This window comes from Oryctolagus cuniculus, chromosome 3 (genome assembly GCF_051225735.1).
Source record: "Oryctolagus cuniculus isolate XC-2025 breed Fujian yellow rabbit chromosome 3, ASM5122573v1, whole genome shotgun sequence".
In the NCBI taxonomy this organism is placed as follows: Eukaryota; Metazoa; Chordata; class Mammalia; order Lagomorpha; family Leporidae; genus Oryctolagus; species Oryctolagus cuniculus.
Window position 1 is genome coordinate 49,128,071 of NC_142869.1, and position 23,991 is coordinate 49,152,061.

A 23,991-nucleotide genomic window follows, 5' to 3' on the forward strand; every position below is an offset into this window, starting at 1 on the left:
ACTATTTCTTTGTAAGTTTTGTGTCACATTTTCCCCCTCTTTCAACGTCTCCCTCTCTTCAACTCCTTTTGTGTTTTCCTCTTTCCCTTTCTTTCTCTTGATCTTCCTGTTTGCTCTACTCCTTAAATTTCTATTTACATCTTTCCTCTTTCTCCTATCACCCCAAGTGGCTTAACCCATGTCTCTGATTGACCTCACCAAACCTCTGTTTCCTGAACCATCAATTGGAGAAAAAAACGATACCTTGGGCCAGCGCTGTGGTCTAGAGGGTTAAGCCTCTGCCTGCAGTGCCTGCATCCCACATGGGCGCTGATTTGAGACCCTGTTGCTCCACTTCTGAGCCAGCTCCCTGATAAGGGCTTGGGAAAAGCAGCAGATGATGGCCCTAAGTACTTTGGCCCCTGAACCCACGTGGGAGACCTGGAGGAAGCTCCTGGCTCCTGGCTTTGGCCTGGCCCAATTCCGGCCATTGTAGCCAATTAGGGGAGTGAACCAGCAGATGGAAGATCTCTCTCTCTTTTCTCTCTCCTTCTTTCTCTGTATCTCTGCCTTTTCAATAAATAAATATTTTTTTTAAAAAATGAGTGTTGTGAGGATTAGGTAAAACAATACATGTGAAGTTATCAGTACCATGTTTGGTAGAAAGTTGGAACTGAATAGGGCTATAATTATTTTTAAGTACATTATGATTTGTAAGTTGCAAGGCTTCTGAGGTGGCAGTAGAGGGAGCACAGTCATTGGGAAGTTGACTCTAGAGAACAGGAAGGATATTAAATTCTTTGTACAAGACTTTATGCCTGATCTGATGGTGCTTGAGCAACCTGCAAGAGGGTCTAGGAAGACCCACGCCAGCCTGTCTTGTCCCCATAATCCTTACTGGAGCACTCGTGCGGTACTAGCCGATGCTACCTTGAATTTTTCAATGTATCTTTCTGTATATACATGTTCTGTCTGCCCAGCATCCAACCCCAGCTCACCCCAGTTTCCTCAAGACATGCAAGAGAGGAAGCTAAGATGGGAGAAGAATGGCGCCCCACCTTACCGATGGAAACCAACAAATGTTTCCATTCTTTGTACAAGGATTGGAAGAAGGTGGAGCTGGCTGGATTCTCTCACAGTGGGTAGAATGATACCCACCTTTCTTCTTCTGTGTGCCTCTAACACAAGCAGCTCTACTTGTCAGAGTGGAGAAAAAACACAACAGAAAAACTGACTTTGAATCCACTCCACCTTTTTTATAGTGTGAACCTGGCCACCTCACCTGACCTCTCTGAGTGGGGGGTTAACCTAGTGATGGCTAATGCTCCTCGCAACTTAACGGTTACTGTTACTAACAGCAATGACTGATTGGGCATCTTCCCTTTTCTCCTTTCTTCTATTAGATGTTTTACTTCTCCCAGAAATTTCATGTACAATATAATATCCTCACTTTTTAAAAGATTTATTTATTTGAAAGGTGGAGTCTCAGAGACAGAAGACACACACACACACACACACAAACAGAGGGAAAGGGAGAGGGAGAGGGAGAGGGAGAGGGAGAGGGAGAGAGAGAAAGCTTCCATCTGCTGGTTAACTCCCTAAATGGCTGCAATGGCCAGGACAGAGCTAGAAGGAAGTCAGTAGCCAGGAGCTTCATCTGGGTCTCCCATGTGGGTGCAGGGGCCCAAATACTTCTGCTGCTTTCCTGGGTATATTAGCAGGGAACTGGATCAGAAATAGAGCAGCTGGGATATACACTGTTGCCTATATGGGATGCCAATGTCACAGGCAGTGGCCTAACCAGTTATGCCACAATGACAGCCTCAATATACTCATTTTTACAGACAAGGCATTTGGGGCCCGGAGGGGCTAGGTGACTTTTCCAACTTTGTACCACTAGAAGTTGCCACTCCAGAACTAGAATCTACTTTTCTGAAAGTCTGTAAGTGGAGACTTCTCTTTTAGGATGAGGCAACAAAACAGTAGATGTAGGGCTTCTTTTTTTGCATCAAAATGAACCTATCTTTTAATATCATTTTCCATGAACTTTTTGAAGTATCCTGTATCTCATTAAAACTTTTTTGTATTTGTGATATGCTGAAATGTTATTTCTGTATATGTTAGGCAACTGACAGTATTAAAGTTAATTTTACTTTTTTCCTCTTTTACTATCACTATTAGACAATTTAAAATTAGCTATATGCCTTATGTTTTATTTCCATTGGGCAGTGCTAGTGTGGACAGGAAGTGTAACAAGAATTCAGAACAGGGAAAGTTGCTATGGGTTCTGGTCTTACAGTAACTTCTCCATGGAGAAGGATGAGATTTCCATAAGTGAACAATTTAGGGGAAGAATTTCCAGTACTAAAATGTTAATGTTCATTTAGGCAGCAGAAGAGACTTGTATGAATAGACTCTTGCAGGGAACAAAATCTCCTGGAAACGTTGGGCCAAAGGGTCCAGAACTTGGAGAACCAAAATTGGGACTTTTTCTTACAGTGACCATTTCCCCAGGGGAAAGCCAGACTCTTTCCAGTAGCTTACAGAATCGCCTGAGTCAGGGACTTTGTACATGCAGAAGCTCCTGGAAACCGCAGCGAGGCCACACAAGCCAGGACCAGTAAATTTAGAGGGATATAGAAAACGAGACTCTGGGATTGACCGAGTTATTGGGGAAGGGTACATTTCAGCGCATGAAAATCATGTCACCTGGGGAGGACAAGAATCCAAGAGGGGTCCCTGTGTGGCTGGCTGGGGCGGTGGGAAGTAGGCCTTTTACCCGGGCATATGGCTCTAGGCCTGCGTGATCAGGTTGGGTCACAACTTCCACCTTGCTTTTCATCTGCCTTCCTTTATTTTTGTCTTTATTTTACAGGACCTTGGTCGCACTTTGACTAGGTAACAAGGAGTTAGTTACCAGCTCCAAGGAAATGAACTAACAGCATGGATATGGAAAAGCCAACGTGGTGGCTTAACTCCTTGTCACTGAGTCACCTCCCTGCCATGCCGAGGCATTGAGAACCAGGCGGGAGCAAGGCTCCTTCCAGCTCTGCAGTTCTAGAACAGGCCTATGTCACAAAGGCGGGAGGGGGAGGGACACACCAAAGCCACCATAGCTACCAGGTGCTGGGCCAGTAGGGGTAGGCACTGGCGGCCTACACAAAGGTGGCCCCAGCCTCCGGTGAGCGGTGAGCGGTGAGCGAGCCCCAAGCAGCGAGCAGTGAGCGGATCCTGCTGGCGTGCACAGCACAGGGAGGTCTGTGAGTCTGGGGTTTGGCCCCGGCTGTCCACTCTTTGACCTCAAGGGCGGGCTCACCGGGGTGAGTGGGTCTGATGCTGAGTTTACCACGGGTAAAGAAGCTGGCAGGCGATTCGCAACCTCTGGGGGAATCATTGGCGATAACGAAGAGAGTGTCACAAGCCTTCCTCTTCTTCCGGCCCCGCTGGGGCCACCCGCGGTTGAGACGTGGCTGGAGGGAAGAGGGCGCCCTCCGGGGGTGGGTGGGCTTCAGCCTGACCTTCTCCTTCACCTTCTCCACCCCCCAACCCCAAGATATCTAGAATAGAGAGTGGGTGGGAACCTACCCAAGTAAAGTCCCAGGGACTCAAACCCTGACGCACAGGAAAGCCTCAAGTGGGAGGAGAAATGCAAATGTCCCGCTGACGACGCTGTCAGCGGCTGTTTGCCGGGGAACGTGAGGGGGCGACTCTGGCTGTGGCCGGGAGCGCGGCCCGGGAGCGGGGACGAGGCAGCGCCGTGTAAGTAGGGCAGCCCGCGCCGTGGTGTGGCCTCTCCCGACTGGGATACGCGTCTGCCTGCGCGCCGGGCGCTGCGCGCCGACGGCTTTGCTTTCCCCGGGCGCTTTGGCCGTGGCTTCTCTCGAATCTGTCTGAGGAGGGGTCGTTGTGAAGAGAAGGGTCCCACGCTGAGGTTCACGGGCGCGGCCCTGAGGGCGGGGAACCTGGGCGCGGCTGTGGGTCGGGGGCGGCTGTGGCGGAGGCGTGTCCCCACTCAGGGCCCACACGGAGCTCTGTCCTGGCTCGGTGGGCCACTGAATGCCCGCAGGACAGCCAGTGAGTGCGCCCCGGGCAGGCGGTCTCGGGCAGGTGGGAGCCCCTGCAAGCCATGGCTCACAGAGCCCAGGGCGCCGCTCGCTGCCGGGGTCTCACGCTGTGGGGACTGGAGCATCAGCCCTTAGAGCGGGAAAGCGAGGACACTCACTGCCGGGTGTCTAAAGGCACGTCTAGTGGATGAAACGGGCAAGCATGTCCTAGCGCCAGGCGGGGGCACCGTGAAAAGTTCATGGACAACGGAATGAAAATGCTGCTTTCGGTGCCAAAAAGGGTTGAATCCGTGTATACGAGAGATCCTCAGAGTTCGTGGAAAATCTACAGATTTCGAAAATTTTTTTTGCACCAAAGATAAACATTTACTTTTTTCATGTATATTTTAGCTTTGTATAGATAATAATCTTTCCAACCTCCACTCCCCCTTTTTCCAGCCCTGAGATTAGCTCTTTGGAAGGAAAGCCCCTGTTTTAGGACTGAACTACCTTTAATAGAAGAATTTCTTAGAAAAAAAATGTATTTTTATCTGTATCATGGGAAGGCTTTTACAATAGTAGTAATTAAAAATCGTAATGCTGTTTTTAGCTGGTGTTGTCTGTTGTAGAAAAAATGGATAGAGCTCTGGCAGGACATTGTCGATAGCAGCATGGGAACGAATGTTCCAGTTTGTGTGAAGAGAATCACATCCAGTATCAGGAAGAAACTGGGTTGGCGTCAGGAAACCTAAGGTCCATCACTAAGAGTCATAGCGTCCCAGGCAGGCGTCATTTCCCCGATTTGGTCTTCATGGGTTTTCTTCCTGGAGTAATGCTGACTATCTCTCTGCACTATTCATAGCGGTATCAAGGAGTGCCATTCACTGATGATTTAATGAGCATTTATTAAGCACTTGCAACATAAGTAGAATTGCAATGTGTAAAGGTCTTCAAAAATATAATCTGAAAAGTTGACCTTATTTCTTTTTTCACTAGCTTTCACTTTAAAGACATTGGCAATGATTTTCTTTCTATATGTTTTGGATCATTTACTGGAGCTTGTGGAAATGGTGCTGTATGAAACCTGGAGAATGCATAGATAAAATGTATCACCATGATGTTCTAAAGGCAAAAGCAAACCTTAACATACCTGTGAGATATATGGAAATACCACAGTTGTGATTAATTATGTAAAAGAGATTTTTCCCCTTGACCTAGTATGGCTGAAAAACAATAAAAAATTTGACTTTTTAAAAAATAAAATGCTGCAGTTCCAAGATGTCATATTAACTTTCCTGAAAATAAGAAATAGATCTATTTTTGTCAAAATGACAATTTGTCTCCAGTGTGGTTTCTTCCTCAAGTAACTTGAGGGTTTAACTACTGTCAGATGCACATCAGAGAAAAATTAAAGGTAGACTTTAAAATTTTGCCTAGCCATAGTGCAAAATTTTTTTAGTACAAAATCACAGAAAGACATAAAAGTATTCATTGATTGAGAAATCTCTTGAGCTGAAAGAACTAGAACTCACAAAAATGCATCCATGAAATTCTTCAGGAAGCCAAGATAGAATTTGATCAGAAGTCAGAAACATAAAACTCCTTCTAGAAGCCAGCAACTCTGAAGCTTTTAAAGTCAGTTTCATATAAAAGAAGGTGTTATTGGGTATTCCTCACATAAAAAGCATAAGACCATCTTAGGAGGTATGGCAAATTGACCTTCAAGTTCCTCCACGTGTAGTAGTGCAGAAAGACCAAAGGATAGAGAAGGAGTTTGCTGAGAGTGTAAACCTGTGTAGACAGTTGGAGGTGTGTTGTGGAAGAGGAACACAGTCTTCCTGGAAAAGGTGAAACAGAGATGATATTAGAACAAGGGAGGATGTAGTTTGGGGGCAGAGGAAGAAGGTTATTCTGTCATTAGGGAGACAGAAAAATGGAAAGGAGTTGCTGTATTTGGATTGAAATCACTTTCTCTATCGGTTAGTGTTAGCAGATACTAGACTTGTTTATGTGCTCCCTTTGACTCTTAGTCCTTTCATTATGATCAATTGTGAACTGAAATTGATCACTTGGAATAGTGAGATGGCATTGGCACATGCCACCTTGATGGGATTGAATTGGAATCCCCTGGTATGTTTCCAACTCTACCAATTGGGGCAAGTCAGCCCGAGCATGCCCCAAATTTGGCAGATGTCCTAAATAGCACTCTGGCCTCAGAATCAGCCCTAAAGGCACTCGGATCTGGCTGAAAAGCCCATGAGAGTATTTCAGGCATGGAAAGCCAAGACGCTCTGGCAAAAAGATCTCTGTGAGTGAGATCCCAGTGGAAAGAACAGGTCTTCAAAGAGGGAGGTGCCTTTCTCTGAAGGGAGGAGAGAACCTCCACTTTGACTATGACCGTGTCTAAACAAGATAAGAGTCGGAGAACTCAAGGGGCTTCCATAGCCTTGGAAACTCATGACTGGTGCATAGGGAGATTACTGATGCCATAAACAGGAGTGTCAATTTGTAAAGTCAACAACAGGAGTCACTGTGCACTTACTCCTCATGTAGGATCTCTGTCCTTAATGTGCTGTACACTGAGGCTTAATGCTATAACGAGTACTCAAACAGTATATTTCACTTTGTGTTTCTAGGGGGGTGCAAACGATTCAAATCTTTACTTAATGTACACTAAACTGATCTTCTGTAAAAAAAAAAAAAAAAGAAAAGAAATTATCAATTCCCAACTTGACTCTCACTGGGATTAAACATGACAATAGGTCTGATCTGATTTCATCATCATTTAAAAAAAAATCATCTATTATTTTTCACTTTATGTTTCTGTGTAGGAGCAAACTGTTGAAATCCTTACTTAAGGTATACTAAGCTGATCTTCTGTATATTAAGACAATCGAAAATGAATCTTGATGTGAATGGAAGGGGAGAGGGAGTGGGAAAGGGGAGGGTTGTGGGTGGGAGGGACGGTATGGGGGGGGAAGCCATTGTAACCCATGAGTCGTACTTTGGAAATTTATATTCATTAAATAAAAGATAAAAAAAAAAAAAGAAATCACTTTCTCTTTTCTGACTATAGTTGGGTGACTCTAAAACAAGAGAACGCTTTTTTCCCCAGTTAACTAATGGACAGCGTTGTCTGAAATCTAAAGAACACATGTACCACAGCTATCAATCAGCAGTACTTTAAAACTCTTAATGTTTCCCCTTCTTTTACAGCATGTCTCAGTGGAATCAAGTCCAACAGCTAGAAATCAAGTTTTTGGAACAAGTAGATCAATTCTACGATGACAACTTTCCTATGGAAATTCGACATCTGCTGGCCCAGTGGATTGAAAACCAAGACTGGTAGGATCAAACATACTTTCCTAGATGCTGATGTATATAAGTTCTATGCTCTATCTATGTGGATTTATTCTGTGGGCCACCCTGGACTCAGTCAATAAATGCAAAAGAACTGCTTCAAGGTTTGAAAAACCTTCTCAAAGGAGGGGAATGATTGTCCTTTCTGGTTCCATCCATTGTAGATGAAAGTTTAAAGATTTCGGTGCTATGCCTTTTGGTAGGCCAAAGCTCCAGCAATTTTTTAAATATAAAAAAAGAAATGAAACTATTGGTTATATCAATTCTCTATCACACACTCAATGTAAATATTTTTCCTTAGGAACTCCCATCCCATCATTTCCAGGAAACTCTCATTCCCTGTCCCCAAAACCACTTCACACTGCCCCCAACTGTTTACACAACAAACGTCTTCCCTATTCTTTGCTCCCTTCCTGTATACTCTTAGAGTTTTGGGGCAACTTGAAGGCAAATAATAAGCTCAATATTTAGTATGCCTCCTAAGACCCTTTTAAGGCTTTGTGCATGAGGACTACCTCCCCAAAGCTTCTTTTGTCTCAGACTGCCCAATTCAGTTTTCAAAACTCTGCCTACTGTGTACAATTTAAACTTTTTTTTTCCTCCAGTCATCCTTCTTTTAGTGTGGCAAAATATATATAATGTAGAGTCTGCCATTTTTAGGTGTTCCATTCAGTGGCATTAAGTATATCCATACTGTTCAGCAACTATCATCACTATTCATCCACACATTTTCTTCTTCCCAAACTGAATCTCTGTACTCACTAAACAGTAACTCCCAGTTCTTTCCAACTTCAGCTCCTGGCAACTACCATTTTATTTGCTGTCTCTATGAATTTGACTACTCCAGGTACTTTAAAATAAGTGGATTCATACAATATTTGTTCTTTGATGCTGACATTTTACTTGGTATAATGTTTTCAAGGTTCATTCATGTTGTTACATAGATCAGAATTTTCTTCCTTTTTGAAGTTTCCATTGTATGTACAAATAGCCCTTTGATCCAGTCAAATCTGTCATCTGTCAATGTTTCCATTTGGCTATTGCTAATACACTTACTATGAATGTTGGTATGTGAATATCTATCTGTTCAAGTTCCTGATTCCAGTTCTTTTGGTTATATCCAGATGTGAAGTTCCTGGTTCTTATGTTAATTTTTTGATTAATATTTTGAGTAACTGCCATCATATTTTCCACAGTGGCTGCCCCATTTTGCATTCCCACCAGTAAAACACAAGAACTCCAATTTTTCTATATCCTTGCCATGAATTATTTTTTAATAATAGCCATATTAATAAGTGTAAAGCAGTATCTTATTGCAGTTTTGATTTGCAATTCTCTAATTGTTAGTGATATTTAGCAAGTTATCATGTGTCCAGTTTAATTTTTGAAAACCTTTAAATGCTTGTCACTGTGGAATAGATTTGCCACTTTTAAATGAGCGTGGCAAAAACCTAGACATTTTACAAAGATTTTCCTGTTGTGTAATAGCACTTTATTTTTTAGGGAGGCGGCATCTAACAATGAAACCATGGCAACAATTCTTCTCCAAAACTTGCTAATACAATTGGATGAACAGTTAGGCCGTGTTTCCAAAGAGAAAAACCTACTCTTGATACACAATCTGAAAAGAATTAGGAAAGTCCTTCAGGTGAGAATGCATTCTACTTTTTCAGAATATGTGCATGTATGTATCTTAAACTCAGTCTAAGAAAAGAAACACCAGAAAACACAAACATCTACCCTTACACAAGTGTATGCTTAACAAGTTCCTGGAAAGTGGAATTAAAAACTAAATTTGTGTACAAATATTTTTGAAATCCATATTTTTTCATAATACATATTTTCCATGAACTTTTGAAAGACCCTTTGCATTATTTTCCAACAAAATTTAAGGGACAAAAATTTGTGTTTTCTTACTATTTAAAAATATTGTGCTTTTATTGTCCAATATTTACTTCTCATGAGGGTTTTTTTGGTAATTTTCAAAAATAAGGGTTTTTTTAATTGACATGTGATAATTGTACATGTTTATGAGCTATAGTGTGATATTTCTGTTCCTGTGTACATTGTGTAATGAGATCAAGACAAATAGCATATTCATCACCTTCAATATTTCTCATGACTTGGTAGTGAGAACGTTCAAAATCCTCGCTTACAGCTTGTGAAATATACAAAAATACATCATTGTTAGCTGTAGTCACTCTACTGTTACACTGTAAGTGAAAAGAGTGTGTGTGTGTGTGTGTGTAGCTATGGTCAAGTTCAACACTACTGGGACAGAAGCTCAAAAGACAAAAATGTCATAGCTGTCCTCCCTTGCGTTTGTCTTTCGTGTGACATTCCAGGGTGAGGATTCCCATTCACATGAGGAAACATTACAAGCATAAGCATCCTTCTGTATTTGATTCAGATCCCACATCCTTGAAAAGTGTTCATTGGTATGGTCTGCCCCCATAGCAAAGGTTCTCTCCAGCAGAGCCCATCTCTGTGTTTCCATGGCACCCAGAACGTATCTGCGAATGTGACAGCATAATCTACATTAGTACTATTTCTGCATGTTTGTCTTTTCCCAAAACTGTGGGTTCCTTGAGGAAACGATTTTGTAATCACCTTTGAATTTGCAGTGCCCAGCATGAACCAGGACCTATAGTTGATGTGCAATGTTTATTGATTAAAGAATGAGTGGAGTGAGTCAGGGATGGAAAGAATGAAAGGCAGTTAATATAGAGCTAAACCCAGAGGTGCTATTTTATAAACTTCGAACATAGGTTGTTGTAATATTTACTGAGTGCCTGTATAACACATGTAATATAAAAATACCTTGTGCCATTTCTTTGTGAGGCATTCTTAGAATTACAAACTTATGAGATGTACATCTTTTAGAAAATTTAACCTAGGTTGTAGTACAAATGTGCTTGGCCTTACCAACATTTAGAGAGGTGTGTGTGTATATAGATAGATAGATAGATAGATAGATAGAAAGTTTTTTCTGTTATTTGGATTGCACTAGTCAGTTTTGCCCTTTTAATCCCTTACAAATCTGCATGACACTCTGCCAGGGGTAGGGGTATCACATATTGTTAACAAAACAGGATGTTTGTAGTGCACATCAAACTGTCTTGTACGTTATTGTTGGCCTCATTAGCTTAGTGTTCTAATCAATAAACCTGGATCAGGGGCTGGCCTACTTTGACTCACAAATCAAATGATCACTGCCTGTGTTTTGTGTGGCCTCTGATCAAGAATGGGTTTTACATTTTTAGCAGTTGTAAAAAATAAAGATTTTTAAATCATGAAATAAAATTCAAGAAGAATATTTGTGAAACAAGAAAATATGAAATTCAAATTTCAGATTTTTATATTTTATCTGAAGACGGGCATGTTCATCGGTTTCTGTATTTTCTGTGGCTGCTTTTGCACCATAATGGCTGAGTTGAGAAGTTGGTACACAGTCCATGTGGCCCATATAGCCTAAAATAAAATGTATGTCTGCATTATATGTGTGTGTGTATATAATGTTTGTCTGTCCCTTTTTAGAAAGCTTTACTGTCACCTACCCTAAAAGCAAAGATCCTGTAAGTCACGTTACTAGAGGTGCGCAGAGGTACAAAATGGGTAACGCATGGTCTTTGGAATTAAGAGGATCTGAGTTAAAATTCTGGCCTCAAATGTGGCTTTCACCAACTCACTTCATCTTTCTGAGTCTCTGTATCTGCTAACATAAATGAGGATGATTGTTCTTTGCTTTTGGGAATTGTGAGGAAGACTGCGGCATTATTCTGACAAAAAGCAGGCTTTCAACAAATGGTTCTTCTTCTCGTTCATAGGGAAAAGAGCAGAATCTTAGTGTAGATCAGGGGCTTTTGTTCTTGACGGGGATATGAGACTGTTTACCTGTCCTGAAATAATGAATCTGGCTAGAACCTCCCTTCTACTTCCTTCCTTCACTGTTCAAGAATCTGCCTTGGAATCCCAATCACATTCCCCTCAAGCACAAACTACTGCTCTCGTCACTGGCTCACCAACATCGTTCCTCTTTAGAGCTTTCCCAACAAATTCCCAAAGCTCCCTCACCATCCCTGCCCAGGGAAAAGTAGATCTACTGCTTGTTCCCAAATGCAGCACGTTCACTGTGAAATGACTCTGAGCCCCAGGAGGGTCCCGCCACCAGGAATCCTCTATTGTCCCCCTTCTTCTAACCCAGTCTGCATCCATCCCTAGAGAACCTGCCCAGGGAGCCGCCACAGCAAAGAAGCCTTCCACAGGCTTTAGCCCTTGTTCACACCTCCCACTGAGATGTGAACTTATGGCTGCAAGATAACAGCCATCACCTGTTGTCCCTTTCACCTGAGCTGGACGTGTCTAACCAGGTCACAAGGTGTTCCAGGGTAGGTTGACCTCCTTTTGTAACCTTCCACCCCCTCCCGACATGATCTCCTACAAACAAGGAATTCAAACAACAATTTGGTTAATTAAGATAGATAGTTTTTAAATCTTATTTTTAACAGACTCATAACATTGTATGTATTTCTGGCATGCCATATGATGTTTTTATACATGCATATACGGCATAATGTTCAATCAGGTAAACATATATCCTCAAGTATTTAACATTTACTTACAATGAAAACTTTCAAAATCCATCTTCTAGGGCTTTTTAAGAGAAATAGGCAGTTCATTATCATTATAGTCACCCTACTTTTAGTAGACAACAAAGGTTTTCATTCCTATCTAACTGTAACCTAGTACCAGGTAATCAACTTTTCCATAACCCTCCCGGCCCATGCTTTCTCCAGCTTATGAAGATATTGTGAGCTAGGGAGAAAACTTGCTTTTTTGTGCTTCTATAATTTTTATTTTATAAACTACACTTGTTGGGAAATTTTATTAATTTAGAAAATAATAGAAAATAGTAATAAAGATCATTGTCAGCTAGTTTTACACCTAAACAAACCCACATTTTGTGCTTTTTTATCTAACTTGTCCTATTCCCTCTAAGTTTTTCTTTATAGGACAAATTTTTTTTTTTTATAAAACAAGATTTCCTCCTCTTCACAAAATGAAGTAAAAAGCTCCTATCAAAAAGCTAGTGACACTGAGCTTCTCTGGCTTGAATATTTTCATCTTCTGGGGTTTTAGACACAAACCATTTTAACAATTGTAACAAGAGGAGCAAACAATATGTTACCTGGGCAACTAAGTAGGTATAAGGCAAATTTATTTTGGTGCTTTATTGAACAGCTGAGGTCTCTGGTTTTGATACTTTAATCAACTGTATCTGATATGGTTGAAATTGGTCCAGGCTGCTATGGTTAAAATTGGTCCAGGTTGCTTGGCACTGGACTGCCAATTCACCCAAGAGCAGAGCTGATGCAAGTTTATTCAAGAGCCTACTTGTGGGAAGAGCAAATCTCTTTAGTCCCAAAAGTGCCTTTCCCAATTTGCAAGCTAGCAAGATGACTTTTAAAGGAAGAAGGAGAGGTGAAGGGGGAGTCGGGAGCCTGGGGAACAAAGGATAGCACCAGCTGAGTGCTGGTCTCCAGCCAAGGCAGATGCTGTGAACACCATTGTCTAGCTCATCTTGGCCCCTCTGCCGGGAGCTGCCTCATGTCAAGGCCTGGAGCAAAGATTGCGGATTGAGTTAAATGCTGGCTCTGTCACTTATTTACAGTCTCTGGCCTCAGCTTCCTTGGGGCTTAGAGGAGTAACATTGGTGCCCACTCCGAGAGATGAACCTTAAACACATGGTTTGCAAAGCATACAGTAAGGTCTGTGTAAGAATTTTCTAGAAATAAGTTTCTGCCCTAGATATTTCAAGAATGCTGTGCCTTTTTCTTGGACTTTAAAAAATAGTACAGGCTTTATTTTTTAAAGAAGTTTTAGGTTTACAGAAAAAAATGAGCTTTCTGAAAGTACAGAAAGTCAGTCCCCAAAAGACAGATGTCATGCATTTTCCCTGATTTGTGGTAACTAATATACAGAGTACAAAAAATTCAGTATATATGAGCGAAATTGATACTTTGAGATTTGATTATTGTTTGTAGCCATTGTCTTTAAAGGAACAGTGTTTTTTCCACTTACTACTACTTGCTGAATTCTGTATTTAGTGGAGGGTTAAGCTTGTAATTGTACACTAAACTCAAAGTATGTCCTTGTGAAAATTAAAAGAAAAATAAGAAAAAGAGGGAGAGGGAGGGCAGGGTGAGAAGTATCATTATGCTCTTAAAACTGTATATCTGAAATACTGGAAAAAATAAAAACTTTTAAGTTACCAAATATTCCTTCTCCGTCCACCCACTGCTCCATTTTCCTATGTTAGCTGGCTGCTTTTGCATAGTACATTAGTCCCAGTTGATGAACTAATAATGACATGCTCTTATTAATTCAAAGTCCAAGGTTACATTAGAGTTCATTGATAATTCTACGGGTTTTGGCAAATGTGTAATGTCAAGTGTCTACCAATGCAGGATCATACTGAAAGATTTTATTGCCTTTAAAAAATCTCCTGTCCTCCAACTAGTCCTCCCTCCCTCGCTTCCAACCAAAACCCCAGAAACTACTCATCATTTCCTCTCTGTAGTTCTGCCTTTTCCAGAATGTCATACAGTTGGAATCACACAGCAGGTAGTCTTTTAGACTGGCTGTTTCTCCTAGCAGTCTGCATTTAAAAGTTTTTCTATGTCTTTTTGTGGTCTGATAGCTCATTTCTTTCTGTTATGATTACGTTCCCTTGTGTGGATGTACTACAGTTTGTTTAGTCATTTTTGGCAACTGTGAATAAAGCTGCTATTAGCATTCATGTGTGGGTTTTCGTGTGGGCATAGTTTTCAGCTCATTTGGGTAAATCCCTAACAGTGTGACTTAGTTTCTGTTGCAAACTTCCTTTTCTTATTTCACCTTCTTCTCTCTGTGTTTCCTTTACTGCTGTATCTCTAGTGCCTAGATACTTGGTAGGTGATCCATAAACAGTTTCTGAATAAATGAATGGCTATGCAGATTACTTAAATAAAAATGGAATCATGTTGCATGTACTTTAAAAAAATTTTTTATTTAAAGATGATAAAATTTAAGAGCTGTTTAAAATATCAAATAAGTGTTCACCTCAAGAAACATTTTTCTCCCACTCAAATGAAAAAACTATGGAAAGCATTAAGAGGTGAGATATAAAGGCATAATGCATAGACTATGTAAAATTTAAGAAATGTTTGTCCTCAGTAATGTAGGATGAATGGCATGTTCCACTATTTCTTCCCTTTAAGATTAGTTGTAAGCTATACAACACACTCCTCCACAAATCTAAATAATAAACTGGCTTCTAGTGTGCTCTGGTTCCCTGGGTTGCCAGAACTCAGTTGTGAGAAGCATGCATTTGAATGTTAAAGCTGGTTCCTACTGCCAAGCTTCTCCACACGGGACATTCAAGGACTCCATGGCACTGGAATCTAGCATCCATCAATGCACCCATCAACCCCTCCTAATACAAATCATCAAAGGACTCTGGCTTTCAAAAGCTGTCACTGACATGTTTATACCCAAACGGTATCCTGAAGCTTCCCATGTTTCTTTTCTAACTCTACTATTCTCTCTCCCCACCCAGAAAACCCACTGATCAAAATTTGCTTTTATCAATCTCTTTCTGTTATGGTTTTACCCATATGTCTGTGTCCCTCATCAGTAGAATATCTAGGTTTGCAAGCTGCTGAGTTTCACATAAATGAGGTTACCCTGTATGTACACTCCAGCAACTTTCTGCACTTAACAGAGTTCCCGAGATTCATCCTCATAAATGTGTGTAGCAGTATCTATTTGTATTGCTGTGTAATGTTCTAGTATGTGCCTATTTCACAATTTATCCATTGTATTGTTGATGGGCACTTGAGTTATTTCCAGTATTTCTTTGCTACTTAGAACAATGGTGGACATTCTTGGTGCCCATGTGCAAGATGTTATCTGGGAAAAACACTTGGGGTGCAGCTGCTGAGTCCTGGATTGAGTGCATCTTTAACTGAACTACATCATGCCAAAAGCGGTTTCCAAATATCATTATACCAGTTTATATCACAGGGCATGTGCACTGGCTCCGTAGCCTTATGCTTGCTTCTTGTGGTCAGACTGAATCCATCTTATTTCTTCAGGGCACTTGTTGCTCTTTTCTTACTTTATTAAAATATGTACTTACTATCAAGTATTTCTTGCTCATGTATACATCTAACCTTCTGTATTTTTAAGTGGTACTTTTTGTATACAAAGATACTCCAAAAAGTTCATAGGCAAATGGAATTAAAACATAAATTTATTTTGGTACAAAAACTTTTTGAAATCCATGCTCAGTTTTTTTTTTCAAAATATGCATTTTACTTGAACTTTTTTGGAGTGCCTGTGTACTTTGGTATATAGTGCTCATGGTTTGTGCCCAAAGAGTCCACAATTCCACTTTTGACTTCTGTTTATGTCTAGATAAATTTAAAGACCATTCCACTCCAAGATACACAGAAATGCTAGACAATTATACTTTTAAATGCATAGGTAAGCTTAACACAAATTAAGGGAAATCACAGAAGCAAAAATTAAGAAAAAAACTGTAAAACGGAATTGAAAGTAGGAACTATCATGTGGTTTCCATACATGCTTAAAATATAGAAATGTGGATCCCAAGCACGATAAATAAAAGACACTGCAGGATGTCAGAGCAAAGTAAAATATCCTAAAAGTGGTGAGAAAACGAATAAGTACATTACCTACAAAGAGATGAGAGATAAACTGAAAGCCAACTTGAAAACAGTAGCCAGTAAGAAGAGGTTAGAAACATTTCTTCACAGAGCTGGCATATGACTTCTATCAATTTAGAATTCTACACCCAGCTGAGTTGTTAAACAAGATTGAAAATTTATCACAAAGATACACTCATGGAAGAAACTATTGAAGAAAATTAAATACAGAAGTCAAGCATGCATGATGTCAAAAATACTACTAGAAACAAATGAAAACAGAGTAAATAAGAAATTGAAAACAGAGAGGTGGCCTAGTGGGTAAGACTTCAGTTGAAATGTCTACATCCCCTGTTGGAATGCCTGGGTTTCATACCTGGCTCCTGATGCTGTCTCCATCTTCCTGCTGATGCAGTCCTAAGAGGCAGCAGTGAGTGGGTTCCTGCCACCACTGTGAGAGACAGGGAGTGAGCTTAATTTTGGCCACTGCAGACATTTGAGGGGTAATCCAGAATGGACTGGAAACCTCCCCTCTCTCTAAATAAGTAAATAAATATTTTTAAAAAGAGAAATTGAAAGAATAGACTATCTACAAAAATCCAAGTAATATATGGACAAAATTCCACAGTTACAAGATGATTGTCATTCTTTACAAAGATTCACCTGCAACGTGAAGTGATAGAAATAAAGGTGATCAAAGAGGTAAACTGGGGCTGACTTATAAAATAGTTGTGGACCTTGGTAAAGAATCTGCATCTTATTCTAAGTGTGATGCAAACTATGAGAGATTTGAGCAGAGGTGTGACATAAACTGATTTCTATTTGTAGAAGTTACTCTGGTTGTTTAAACAAACTGTTAGGAATGAAGTGTGGAGCAGGGAAACATGATAGACAATTCTGTTGATTTTTGAGTGGTATGTTACAGTCTTCTAGTAGTGTGGTTTGCTTCTCCTGAACTAGAAGGTTTTGCTTAAATGTTTTGAAACTATGTTGTAAGGCACATAGAAAGTCAAACTTTTTCAAAGTCAATACAAAATCTTCTTGATCTACTTACCATTTTGCATCTTAAAATTTCGTGTGTTTTTCTTTATCAATTTTTAACGAGTTAATGAATCCACCTTCTGTGTCATTTTGTACTCAGTGCCTTTTGTGAGTATCGTATAGGAAATTCATTATTTAACTAAGAAGATAATGAATTCTTGCTATGTTATCACATTTTAAGCACTAGGAAATAATGAAACTTACATACATTTCCTGTGTTTTGGTTTTTAAATTATACCAACTTCTGTGACTATTCCTCAAAAGTTAGTGTTAGGAAAGTGGGGGAAAATACACATCAAGACTCTTGTGTTATAGAAAACAATCTCTATCAATTAGAAAGCTCTATTCAGGATTTTGGTGTTAACTCTGTGGTTAGTAATCCCACCATCTACACAGTATTTTTCACAGAGCAGGTTAATGACTCTATCAGTGAGAGTCTTGGACCGGGTGGGTGAGAGAACACGTGTGAATGTCACCCACACCTCACACGTCCTACCCTGTGTACCACTGTGGTCTCTGACTTGGCGGTCATTGGGGTGTGCTTGAGCAAAAATATGTTGTAGAGCTGAGAACTCCCTGAAAATTGGGTCGTTGGTAGATTCCTTCTTGTCCAGTCTGTAAAAATTCTGTTTTTGATTCTGAATATCTGGTGATGTGAAATTGTCCATATGATAAGGCGGAGGATTAGAAGAGCATTTTGTAATACCTTAGGAGGAAAAAAAAAAAACCCTGCTAGATCTTATCCTCCAACTCATGCTGCTTTCACAGCCCACTCCTCTTCCTTCCCCTCTGCACACCACACACACACACACACACACACACACACAGAGGTACAAAGATGACCTCAACCCAGACCTGACAAAAATATGTAGCCACTTTGTGTTAATGTTGGAGGAGCTCTGAGTCGAGGGTTCAGTTGTTCGTGTCATGCCACAGGAGTGGCAGCCAGTTTGTCAGTCACTCCATAGCTCCTTCCTGAAATCGCTCTCTCTCTCTCTCTCTCACACACACACACACACACTCACTCACTCACTCATTCACTTACAGTTTGCCTCCCTCTGAGCTAATCACCCCATGCCAGTATAACAGCATTCATATTTCAAAGACCGACAGATCTGTGTGCTATGCCATTTAAGGTGAATTGGTTGTCAAGATTTTGCTTCCTGCATAGTTTGGGCTGATCAACAAAAGGTGGAAAGTATGCATGACAATTCCCTAAATTGGAATCCAATATGATCAGCTTAGGATCCCAAGAACCTAAAATTTCATTCATGAATCATTTTGTACGTATTTCCCCCCAAGCATTTATCCTGCCAAGAACTGCTTAGATTATGCTTCCTCTTTGTTAACTCTTCTGTCACAATTTAGTGCTTGAGTTCATAGTGATTTATCCTTTCCTTGAGTTCCAATTTTCCAAATTTATGCAGGAGTCTGAGGCTTCTTTATGCAATAACTACTTTATGTATAGTGAAACATATTTTTTTAATCCCAAATGACAGTTTGGGCTTCTTAAAAGTAGGGCTCATGTAGTTTGCCTTGAGGGTACAAAGCTAGTGTTCTCTCCAGGGAGACCCACCTGTTGGCTGCTGTGGGCCAAAAATTATTGGAGAATTCTAAAGCTGTTGTTTCTCTCCTCTTTCCATTCAAAGATTAGATAGATTTTATTTTCCCTAACACAAAAACTAGCTATAATATACCAGAGGGAAAAAATATAACCTATTCAGGTGATGAAAAATTTACTCCAAAGTCTTAGTTTTGGGAAACATGCTTTCCTGGGCTACTGGCAGAGCTGACCAGGAGCTGACATGGAAGCTTTAGAACATACCAATGGAGCCTGCAGCAGAAACTTCCAAAGGTGTTGTCAGTCCCAGAGGACAGTCCATGGTCAGGTAGAAAACTAGATGACTAATCATATTGCTGAAAGTGATGGAGAGATGCAAATGCCAGCTGAGAAAAAGATGTTTGGAGTCATGTGTTTTTACTATTCATTGGTTCCATTTGCTGAGAACCCTCATAGGGGTCATGAAGAAAAAGTTGGGTGGATAATCGCCTTAAAAGTAAGATAATTGTGCAATTCTTCTAACAGTTTTTTCAAAGTGTCCTATTTTAGTTGTCCCCGTCATGTGTAGATGAAGACTTATAAGAAAGTTGTCCATTATATAACTCATTGTGACCTATCACTTTTCCAAAGACATACATTTAATCCAAAGTTCTTTTGTAAGTCTTTTGAAATATTTTTATATAATTTTGTAAAAGTAGATTTAATAAGCAAAAGTACAAAAATGGGCAATAAATAAATAAATTTACCTGTAAATGTTAGCCAATATAGTAAAAACTCAGGTTGAAATTCATTTGTATTAATCCTTAAAGTTGTGATTTACATGAATCATCAAGTAGATGTCTAAACTTAATAGAGGCCGATGCCGCGGCTCAATAGGCTAATCCTCCACCTGCGGCGCCGGCACCCTGGGTTCTGGTCCCAGTCGGGGCACCAGATTCTGTTCTGGTTGCCCCTCTTCCAGTCTAGCTCTCTGCTGTGGCCCCGGAGTGCAGTGGAGGATGGCTCAAGTGCTTGGGCCCTGCACCCGCATGGGAGACCAGGAGAAGCACCTAGCTCCTGCCTTTGGATCAGCGCGGTGCGCCGGCTGCAGCACGCCGGCCGCGGCAGCCATTGGAGGGTGAGCCAACGGTAAAGGAAGACCTTTCTCCCTGTCTCTCTCATTGTCCACTCTGCCTGTCAAAAAAAAAAAAAAAAAAAAAACCTTAGTAGATATTGGGGCCGGCGCCATGGCTCACTTGGTTAATCCTCCGCCTGTGGTGCCAGCATCCCATATGGGCACTGGATTCTGTCCCGGTTGCTCCTCTTCCAGTCCAGCTCTCTGCTGTGGCCAGGGAGTGCAGTGGAGGATGGCCCAAGTGCTTGGGCCCTGCACCCATATGGGAGACCAGGAGGAAGCACCTGGCTCCTGGCTTCGGATTGGCGCAGCGCGCTGGCCGTAGCAGCCATTTGGAGAGTGAACCAACGGAAGGAAGACTTTTCTCTCTGTCTCTCTCTCTCTCACTGTCTAACTCTGTCAAATAAAAAAAAAATACATAAACTTAGTAGATATCTAAATTTAGTTCATAGGCATTGAGCAAATGCCTTTAACCAGTCCAAAGAAGTCATTAGAAAAGTATCTGTTTTAATTCATCAACCAAAATTCAGGATTTAAGGAATAGGTTAAATACTCCAGGTCTCCATTGCTACCTTCTCCAGTGGTGGTCTGGGGACAAAATATTCGCCTGACACCCATTTCTTCCCACTACTCCCTTCCAATAATGAGGGCCCAGGGCCAAGGACTTGATAGATGGTTGATTTTTTGTAGTTTATTACCATGATCCTCTGATCGACTACTTTGGTTGACAGCATAACCGTCTTACCCCCAGCTGCTCAGTGGGCTTCTAAGGGTGAATTGGTATAAGTAGCCAAGAGCTACTCTGGGGCCTAAAACATGAAAGCCCTGTGTTTATCGATGATGTCCAGAACTGCCTGTCTACTGTCACTTTACTTGTGACCTCTGCCTCCTTAGAGATGTAGGAATGAGAAAACAAGCAGTACCACATTTTAAATATTTTTTAAAAACTTCTTTTTATAATGTTCCTCATATTTGTGAGGATTTATGTTTGAAAAAATTAGTATTTCATTGGTCATCAACTCATAGTATCTGCTCCTTTAGATTCTTGTATTCTACTCCCTGAACAATAAAAAAAAATCTTTCCACAGATACAGATATAGACATAGACATAAAAAATCTCCATAGCAACAATGTGGAGAATAGCAGTGTTGAAGTTGAAGACCAGGATGCAGACCATTGGGACATCATTGCAATAGTTTAAGAAAAAAAGAAATAAGATGTTAAGGTAGACAGTGGCAATGGGATGAAAAATAGATATTGGCATTGGAAGATAGTTTGGTGAAGGCATTATGATGAGTGAGTAGATTTGAAATGTGTAAGGAAGTGAAACAATAAGTGATAACTGAGAGCATTAGCTTGAGTAATTACATAGACGTTGATGCATAATGAAGATTAGGTTTGGGGGAGAGGTCAGATAAAAAGATGACTTTGATAAATTCTAAAGTGATGTGTCACAGGAAGCCCATCGGCAGCAACTGTGACTGTAACTGTCCATATTTGCCGTCTCCTCCACGACCATGAGCTCCTTGCGTGCTGTCATCTTGGCATTCTCAGCGCTTAAACCAGAGCCAGGTACATAGTAGGGGCTCAGTATCTTGTTTAGTAAAAGAGTTGAGCTGACATTGAAAGGATGAATCTTGCCTTATTGTAATGGATGTCTCTAACTAAATGGAGCAAATGTCACGTCATGATGTTAAATGCAGTTTTGCTAGAGTATTTAAGACCAATACAGGTTTTTCTTGCTGCAATCAGCAATTTCTAAGAATGGAAAGGATTGGCATCACCAAGAAATGTACTTAGAACACATGGCTCACGTGAGAAAAGGTCAGGACCAGAAGCAAGCACAGCTGAGGAAGCCTTTCAAAGGAAGGAGGGAAACACCAAACATTTGAAAACAGAGAAACTGTGCTAACTCTGGAGAGGTGTAAGGACAGAGCAAAAGGGAGGCAAAGCAAATGTCCTGGAGCTCGCCTTCAGCTGGGGTTGGGGGCAGGGGTGGGTGGGTGCAGGGGGAGTGGTTCTTCTGAACCAGTACCTATCCCCCAGTCAAGTGTGCTATGAGCTCTAGGAATCCAGAAGGTTCTGAGGTTCCTCACACAATGAAACACACACAGTACAATGACAAAGTGATTGTTAGAGGGCCTCTGCCATTTTTTCACTGCCTGCTCAACGTTCATGAGCAAGTTATACAATCAGACTGAAAAAGATGTAGATTGAGGTCAAATAGTGTATCATATGTTTATACAATACATTTAGGGCAAAGAACATCATTTTAATTTTTTTTATTTGTAGGATGGAGAGAGAGAGAGAGAGCAAGCGAGAGCGAGAGCGAGAGAGATTGTTCCCATCAGTTATTCACTCACCATATACCCAAAACAACTGGGGCTGGGTCAGGCCAAAACTAGAAGCTAGGAACTCAGTCTGGGTGTCCTACAGGAGTATCAGGAACCCAACCACTTGAACCAGCACTGGATCCCCCAGGGTCCACATTAACAGGGAGCTAGACTCAGGAGCTTGAGTTGGGTATTGAACCCAGGTACTGGTATGTACTAGGAAAGGGCATCATAACCAGCATCTTAACTGTTAGGCTAAGCACTCACTCCAAGTGTATCACTTTTTTAAATGTTTGTATCACTGCATAATAAACATAAAGAACATAAATCTTAATTGTGCAGCCTAATGAAACTTTTTATGTACACCCATATGACTACATCAGGTCAAGATACAGAATATTTCTAAAATCTCTTTCAAGTATCTCCAAGTCAACATTACTCATAAAACAAACAAACCCCAATTACTATGACTTAATTAATAGCAATAACAGTAGATATTTTTGGCTGTGTGTGTATGTGTGTGTGTGTGTGTGTCTTTAAGATTTATTTATTTTACTTGAAAGGCAGAGTTATAGAGAATCTACTATTTCACTCTTCAAATGCCCACAGTAACAGCCGGGGCTAGCCCAGGCTGAAGTCAGGAGCCAGAAACTCCATCCGTGTCTGCTATATGGATGGTACGAACTCAAGTACCTGGCCATCATGTGCTGCCTCCCAGACACACTGGCGGGAACCTGGATTGGAAACGTGGAGTAGCCAAAACTTGAAATAGGCACTCAGGTATGGAGTGCAGTTATCCCAAGCAGTGACTTAACCACCTGTTCCACAGTGCCCCGTATTTTGGCTGTCTTGAACTTGATGTGAGTGCATGGCTTTCTTGGGTTATATGTTTTTCACTCTACACTGAGAATTATCCATGTTTTGTGTATGTGTTTATTCTTCCTTTATTAAAAATCACAACTTAGCATTCCATTATATAAATACCCAACAACTTACCCATTCTGTGCAGAGAAGCAGACTATTTCCAGTTTTCGCATATTATGAATAACATTTTTATGAGCATTCTTGTTTGTATCTTTTAGTAGACATAAGCACTCATTTCTTTTGAACATATTCCCAGGGATGGAATTATTGGTTAACAGGGCATTCCAGATATTTGGATTTAGGAACTGCTGCCACCAATTTTCCATGGTGATTGTATTAATATATGTGAGGTATATGGGGGTTCAGCTGCTCCACTTTCTTGCCAACACAAGTTATTGTCAGACTTTTTTCATTTTAGTGTGTGTATTGTGGTGTCTAAGTGTCAATTTTAATTTTCAGTCTCCTAATGATTAATACTGTTGAGAATCTTATCCTAAGTGGCCATTTTGAAATCCTTTTTAAAGTGTTGAAGTCTTTTGCCTATTTAAAACTTGTTTCTGTTTTATTTACTTTTAGTTCTTTATGTCTTCTGAATAAATCCTTTTGTCAGATTTAAGTATTTCAGATGTCTTCTTCTGCACTGTGCCTTGCCTTTCCAAGTCTTGTCTAAAGGATAATCAATAGTTTCTAAGTTTTTTTTAGAAAAATGTAATTGACACATTTTGATTGTACAGTCGTATAGAGCACAGTGTGATAACTCAATACATGAGTGAAGTATACAATGTGTAATGATCAAATCTGGGTATCTGTATTTTCATCTCCGTAATCATTTATTTATTTGGGTTGGGAGCCTCCTCCCTTCCAGTTCTTTATAAAAAAAAAAGTAATAAATTGTAGTTAACTATAGTCACCCTGCTGTCCTGAAGACAACAGACTTACTCTTCCAATGCAGCTGTATTTTGGCACCTGTTACCCAACCGCCCTTCCT

At 40.6% G+C, this 23,991-nt stretch overlaps 1 protein-coding gene across 1 annotated transcript in view; it reads left to right on the top strand.

The window, feature by feature from the left end:
• Positions 1-3,568: 3,568 nt before the first annotated feature.
• STAT4 (signal transducer and activator of transcription 4) overlaps positions 3,569-23,991 on the top strand; it is a 118,260-nt gene continuing 97,837 nt past the window's right edge. Inside the window, exons 1-3 of the mRNA XM_008258847.5 lie at positions 3,569-3,738; positions 7,239-7,367; positions 8,886-9,030. Coding sequence (XP_008257069.1) covers positions 7,240-7,367; positions 8,886-9,030 — 273 coding nt within the window. The 5' untranslated portion in view covers positions 3,569-3,738; position 7,239. The remainder of the gene's footprint in view (positions 3,739-7,238; positions 7,368-8,885; positions 9,031-23,991) is intronic.